This window comes from Priapulus caudatus, unplaced genomic scaffold (genome assembly GCF_000485595.1).
Source record: "Priapulus caudatus unplaced genomic scaffold, Priapulus_caudatus-5.0.1 Scaffold483, whole genome shotgun sequence".
In the NCBI taxonomy this organism is placed as follows: Eukaryota; Metazoa; Priapulida; class Priapulimorpha; order Priapulimorphida; family Priapulidae; genus Priapulus; species Priapulus caudatus.
Window position 1 is genome coordinate 45,375 of NW_014577544.1, and position 7,705 is coordinate 53,079.

Here is a 7,705-nt window from a genome sequence, read left to right on the forward strand (position 1 = left end):
GATCTGGGATAGCCATCGTCCTCGCTATCATTAATCATGATGTTATTTATTTTGTTATTAGCGGTATAACCATATGACATTGCACGAAATTGTAGGAAAAATAACAATTCTATTGTTTCTATTATAAGATGAGCGTGCACTTTAACCCCGTTTTAAATTATAAGGTATTTCTTTATCACATGCCTGTGATGCATCATATTGATACGCAAGCATCCTGTGTTTATGAGTATATACGTACCTCTGCTTAAAATCGCCATAGACCAGCCTGTTGGGGAAGCCCTTGCGGCAAATACGGATTCCTTCTAGCACACCGTTACATGTCAGTTGGTTCATGACAAGCTCGGCATCAATTGCACCGCCTTCTTTGTTTTCGTTAGGGATAAGGCAGCGCACAAAGTGGGGTTGAGTGCTCTCAAGAGTGTGCATCAACCTATTCAGTTGCTCCTGTCAATTGAGGATGCTTGGATTAGCAAATTTACGAATGATAAAATGTAGATGGTAGATAATGTTACAATCAATAGAGGCTAGAAGATAAATAGGAAACTTACTCTATATACAGCAGAGACGGTCTGGAAGGCAGATCCCTTCTTTCTTTTGCCCTTGCCTCCGCCTCCTTCCTCCTCCTTGACCAGCTTATCAGCAAAGAGCGTGCACATCAGGTGGTTTCCGTGGGACTTTGCAAATGTTTCAGCAACGGTATCATTGATCGGATCCTTGTTCTTCTCCAGCCATCCACTAATGTTGTAGTTGACGATGCCGGCATAATGGCAGATGCCGAAATGGGCTTCTTTTTGGGTTCCCTTCGGCGGCTTTGGCTTGATAAAAGCCTTGGACTTGCCGAGATGATTTTGCACGAGCTTGTCTTTAAACGTGTCGTCAGTAGCTTTTGGGAACATAGATTCCTCTTCCAGGATAGCAAAAATTCCCATTGGCTATAAATAAAAAATACATTTTAACAAATGACAAGTCTGCCTATGTACTGTGTGTATTCTGGCGTGTTACAGTAACAAATATGAGCATTTTTCTTCCCAATTTTAAATGCATGTGGTTCATGACACCTGCATTTACCTTTTCAATCATTTCAATGCAGGCTTGCAGATCCAGACCGAAATCAATGAAGGTCCACTGGATGCCTTCACGCTTATACTCTTCCTGCTCCAGAATGAACATGTGATGGTTGAAAAACTGCTGCAGCTTCTCGTTGGTGAAGTTAATGCAGATCTGTTCGAAACCGTTGAAATCAAAGATCTCGAATCCGGCAATATCCAGTACTCCAATGAAGAACTGCTTCTTATGTGGAGTAGCTAGAGTTTCGTTGACTTTGACGACCAGCCACTTGAACATTCTATCAAACATTGCCTTGGCAAGTCCGGAAATTGCGTGGTAACATTGGTCCTTGTTCTGACCCTTGGTGACGTATTCCGTTCCGACCTTGACACGTGGCTTCAGCAGACCCTTGTAGAATTCTGCATCAGAAACACCCAGCAGGTGAGCAACACGCCCTCCACTTTCCATGCCATCGGCCTCAGCCTGCTCCTCTCGCGGTCTCTGCTTGAAATGCATAGTTCCCATATGCATGACCGACGCTGTGACCTTGTAGAGATTCTGTTTCTCCTCTTCCGTGAACAATAAAACATCAAATGCATCCTACAATGAAAAAGATTTCACACATACTACATTAATTCGTGCATAAATGTGACATGCATCGACATTGTTTGCTGTTTATGTATATTAGAACAAACGTGTGAAAGTGGATATTGGGAAAACACGTTTTATTAGATAATACCAAGCGTACATAATAGATAATTTTATCTCTATTATGTACTCTTGATAATACGCAGTATAGCATGAAATGCGTCATGAACTAATGGATCCATTAATAATATGCAAAAACCACGACACTAAAACAATAACCAACAGCTGTTATAGAATTGACATTCCCTGAATTATCACAACGGCAGTTACGCACAAAACGGTTTTTGCTTAATAAGGCTGACTTACATCGGTAGCTCTCATTTCCTCTGCATCATCAACGCCATCGATGTAGGTTCTTCCTTGAGCGACGAAGTGATACGTTTCGATGACCTCGGTGAGGAGCAGCTTCTCTGAAAGCAGACATAACTAATTAGCATCCCTACCTGTCCATCCATCTATCTATCTATCTATCTATCTATCTATCTATCTATCTATCTATCTATCTATCTATCTATCTATCTAATCTATCTAATCTATCTATCTATCTATCTATCTATCTATCTATCTATCATATCTATCTATCTATCTTATCTATCTATCTATTTGTCTATCTATCTATCTATCTATCTATCTATCTATCTATCTATCTATCTATCTATCTATCTATTCTATTCTATCTATCTATCTATCAATATCTATCTATCTATACTATCTATCTACTATTATCATCTATCTATCATTATCTATCTATCTATCTATCTATCTTTATCTACTCATCTATTATTCTATCTATCTATCTATCTATCTATCTCATCTATCTACATCTATCTATCTATCTAATATATATATCTATTCTATCTATCTATCTATCTATCTATTATCTATCTACTATTATTCTTATCTATCTATCTATCTATCTATTCTATCTATTATCTATCATCTATCTATCTATCTATCTATCTATCTATCTATCTATCTATTATCTATCTATCTATCTATCTATCTATCTATCTAATATATCTATCTATCTATCTATCTAATTTCCCTATCTATCTATCTATCTAGTCTATCTATTTATCTATCTATTACTCTATTCTAATCTATCATCATCTATTATCTATCTATCTATCTATCATCATATCTATCTAGCCCTAGCTAGCTATCTATCGAACTATCTCTCTATTATCATACTACATATCTTATTTACTCTATCTATTTATCTATCTATCTAGCTATCTATCTATCTACCTATCTATCTAGCTAACATCTATACATATCTATCCATCCATCTACCTATCTATCTATCTATTTATCTACCTATCTATCTAGCTAATATCATATCTATACATATCTATCCATCCATCTACCTATCTATTCATCTATTCATTCATCAATCATATCTCCAATTCTTCATACATCCAATCCATCCATCCATCTCCATCCATTCCATCTTCCATCCACTCCACATCCATCCATTCCATCCATCCATCCATCATCATCCATCCATCCGTCACAAATCTCTACATCATATCGCATCTCCATCCATCCATCCATCCATGCCATCCATCCATCCCATCCATCCATCCACATCCACTCCATCATCCACCTCCATCCATCCATCCAATCCCATCCATTCCATCCATCCATCCATTCCATCACATTCGCATCCATCCATCCATCCATCCCAGTCCATCCATTCATCCATCATCCATTCCATCCATCCATCCATCCATCCATCCATCCATCCGAACTCCATCCATCATCCATCCATCTTCCATCCATCCATCCATCACTCCATCCATCCATCCATCCATCCATCCATCCATCCATCCACCATCCATCCATCCATCATCCATCCATCCATCCATCATCCATTCCATCATCCATCCTCCATCCATCCATTCCATCCACCATCCATCCATCATCCATCCGCATCGCAATCCATCCATCATCCATCCATCGCCATCCATCCATCCATCCAGTCATCTCATCCATCCATTCATCCATCCATCCATCCATCCATCCATCCATCCATCCATTCCATCCATCCATCCATATCCATCCATCCAATCCATCTCGATTCCATCCATCCATCCATCCATCCATCCATCCATGCCATCCATCCATCCATCCATCCACTCCATCCATTCCATCATCCATCCATCCATCCATCCACATCCATCCATCCATTCCATCCATCCATCATCCATCCACCATCCATCCATCCATCCATCCATCCATCCATCCATCCATCCATCCATCCATCCATCCATCCATCCATCCATCCATCCATCCATCCATCCAATCACTTATTCGTTCATTCATTTATTCATCTATCTGTTATGTATCTATCTTTACATCTGTCGCGTGTGTATAATCATATATAACCGCAAATATTTGCACAACATACGTGTTACTGCAATGCATACTTTTCATTCCTTCTAAGCCATCAGAGTAAATCTGATAGAAGATATGGTAGCTGCGCTCAATTGGCTGCTGTGCCACAACTCGGGACTTTTCTAGTAGATCTGCGAATGAATTTTCGAACATGGTATCGTAATGTAGTATAATAATATAATGTGATATAAAAAGACATTTATTATATAATGCATATTTATATGTATTATATAATTGTGTATAAAAATAAACATGATATGAGAGCAGCCGCTACAGTTTAATCGATCACGTTGAAACTGAGTCACAGTTTACGTCGCAATTTACGTTAATCGTTGATACTTTCTTAACATGAGCTTTTACTTACACGATTCAATATCAGCACCGGCTAGTTTTCCGTGTGGCCCGAAATGAATGCGGATGAATTTGCCCTGTGCAAAATAAAATTCGTAATTACGAATTATTTGACAGTATTATAAACTGTCCAGTATTAGTCAAATTGTGTTGAAGGTCAACAATAATATGCTATCTTAGAAATTATTTTAAGTATTATAACAGTTACTATTACATACTGATATAAATTTTGTCAAATAATCTAGCTCTGAGAGCTTTTATACGGCGATGCGTTAATCACTTACGAAACGAGATGAGTTGTCGTTTCTGACGGTCTTAGCGTTACCGAAGCTCTCAAGGACAGGGTTAGCTGACACGATCTGATCTTCCAGGTTAGCCTTCTTCTTCTCGCCTTCAGCTGGCTTAACGCCCGAGGCAGCAACCATGGCGAAGTAGGAAATAACCTTCTTCGTGTTTTCTGTCTTTCCGGCACCAGACTCACCACTGAGAGCATATATGGCAAATGCAGCTGACTAATAATTATTCAATTATCTCTGTCTCTACTTGCAGTTTTAGCAAGTAATTTTACTAGTGCAACTGTGCATAGCGCTGAGAGCATATGGCAAATGCAACTGACTAATTATTCATTTATCTCTGTCTCTACTTTGTTTTAGCAAGCAGGTAATTTTACTAGTGCGACTCTGCATCACGAACTCGAACGCGTTCGAACCACTTTAGGTAGGCAGCGCATGTGGACGTCATTTATGTCAAGACGGAGGACGTATTTGAATATATAGAGTTCTAATATAAATTATAATTATAGCAGTTTCATTTCATTTACTTTCAAAAATAGGCCCCAGTCAAGATAACAGAAGTCATGGCAACTTACGTGATTAACATGGACTGATCTTCCCTGTCTGAAAATGATAGCAAAAGAAGCTGTAAGTATATATGTTTCATGATGCTGTTTCCTCCTATTAGAGTTAATGCCATTAAATTATGTGTTATTTTGAGCACTTGTGTGCTCAGTAATAGCCTGAAAATATAGTCATGATGTATAAATGCAGACATATGAAGTACTTACTAGCAATCATGGCAGCATATGCGTTGTCAGAGACTGAGAACAGATGGGGTGGCATCTCATTTTTACGCTTGCCACGGTACTCGCTGACAACCTCTGGGTTGTAAATAGGCAGCCTTTTGTAGGGGTTGACCACAACGCAGAAGAGTCCCGAATAGGTCTGCATAATTAAACGCAAAATTGAAATGCGTGGAAAACATATTAAAACATATATCTGTTTTATACCGATCAAAAAACAGAATCGACTTATATATTAACTTACAAAATTGTATATTTCTTGTTATATCTATTATAAATACACAAGTCAATAGGCGGATAAATTAATGTGAACTTACATAAATCATCCAGGCGCGATATCTCTGCCTCAGGTTATGAAGAACGGAAGCGTCGTTCAGGTATGTCAGGTTAGACATGTCTTCGCACTTCTCGTACTGCGGAGGGTTCATCTGCTGAATGTGCTCAGTTTTCATAGTCATCTCCTGCGGAAATAATGGACATGATTGCACGTGACACTAAACTTAGTTACGGCGTACCTTCGCATTTACGATTACAGCTGCCAGTTTTAAAGTAGATAAATAAACTACAATCTATGATGGCTTTCTTACTTCAACTCCTTTCTTTAGAATTGTCGTCATGTCGCCTTTCGTTTCCTTGATCTCGCCCTCTACGTATCCCTCTTTAGCGTCCGGCACCCACACCATCTTCTTAGCGTCAAACGGCATGTTTGCCGTCTCTATCTTCATTTTGTCGGTCGGCTTCAGGAACTGCCATGGGTCTTGTTGACCCAGCTCCTTCGTTCCCCATGGCAGGGGCAGGGCTTGGCTCAGCATACTGTCACAGAGATTCGAAGCCGGCTTGTCCTGAATACCCCACAGTACACCTAAATATCGAAAGCCAATATGTGCAAATATACCTCGTGGGATGTGTAGCGCAAATCATGTGAAGGTTCACTGTTAAGGAAAACCTACAATCGAATATTTATAGTCAAGGTTACAACGATATTAAGCAAACGAAGTTACTATAACAAGGGAACTGCTGAGAAGAGGATAGAAGACGAAATTAATAGAGATTGTAAAGGAACGAGGATAGACCAAGCAAATTTGTTATTACCATAGACAATAAAATAACATACGATTACTAAAGAGACGTGATTACGGACGCAGTCTGAAAACCTAACCATAACCTATATCGCATGCAACTACAACACATGTAGATAACGGTTATTTATACTTGGGCATAGGCCAATATTTGCATAGAATTTCGAATATAACTGATATAGCGATGCTTACCTCGACCTCAGATGCTCTGTAAGTCGCAAGTCTCCGCCAGGCTCATTTATACTCAGGCGGGCGATAAACAAGAAGGTTTTCGTCTAAAAACAGCGTTTTCATTGGTTCGCGCGTCAGGACATCGCGATGTCACACCCAACCAGAAAAGTCATAACATCGCGGATAGGAATTCTCGGTTCCTGCCCATTTTTGAAGCGTTTGCCTCGCCCAGCGTGTGAGTGTAATCCTACCTTCTTGCATGGACAATGCAGCTTTGGATAAAAATAATTCACTCTTTAACCACGTGACAGTCGCCTGTAAAGAATGCCAACATGTGAATGAAGCGCCGTCCCTCGTAGTTCTATTTCCACCCAGTACATCGATGCAGGACGCCTAACGGCTTGTACTATGTCAAACTTGCACTAAATCGGAAAGAATTCGCGACTTAAGTTGCTCGCTTAGATAGTCTTACATCGGTAATGCTATATACGCACGTACACGCCACTCAACAAGCCGGGTGAGAAGGCCAAACGAATTCTCAGTAAACCACGATAGCTACCGCATAGGTATATCATAGGGAAACGTGGTATCTATAGAATGATTTATATGCGGATATAGAATATATTCATGCTGGCATGTACATAGATTACAATATTTCAATTATGTAAAGTTTTTTTATTATAATAGTTTGTAATATTCGTTGTTTGTAATTCTATCCGCTTCCTTTCGCTTGTCGCTCAATACCCATCCCTCTTCTTTGCACTCACCCGCAAACACGTACGCACATACGCGTACACATCTGTCTCTCTCTCCTTCTCTAAACAAACGCGCACACACACGCGCGCACGCAGGCAAGCACGCGCAGCCGCACGATTATTTTCTGTCGCCTGATTTCTTTTTTTTACCCCCACTCGCTCTCCCACTAACTGTTAAA

General features: G+C 39.7%; 1 protein-coding gene across 1 annotated transcript in view; it reads right to left on the reverse strand.

Moving 5' to 3' along the window:
- Window positions 1-6,225, reverse strand: part of LOC106810883 (myosin heavy chain, muscle-like) — a 38,651-nt gene extending 32,426 nt beyond the window's left edge. Inside the window, exons 1-11 of the mRNA XM_014814352.1 lie at window positions 6,109-6,225; window positions 5,839-5,982; window positions 5,507-5,663; window positions 5,312-5,339; window positions 4,728-4,926; window positions 4,457-4,520; window positions 4,125-4,223; window positions 2,002-2,105; window positions 1,069-1,647; window positions 549-932; window positions 239-444 (exon numbers count right to left, since the gene is read on the reverse strand). Coding sequence (XP_014669838.1) covers window positions 239-444; window positions 549-932; window positions 1,069-1,647; window positions 2,002-2,105; window positions 4,125-4,223; window positions 4,457-4,520; window positions 4,728-4,926; window positions 5,312-5,339; window positions 5,507-5,663; window positions 5,839-5,982; window positions 6,109-6,225 — 2,081 coding nt within the window. The remainder of the gene's footprint in view (window positions 1-238; window positions 445-548; window positions 933-1,068; window positions 1,648-2,001; window positions 2,106-4,124; window positions 4,224-4,456; window positions 4,521-4,727; window positions 4,927-5,311; window positions 5,340-5,506; window positions 5,664-5,838; window positions 5,983-6,108) is intronic.
- Between the last annotated feature and the right edge of the window lie 1,480 nt (window positions 6,226-7,705).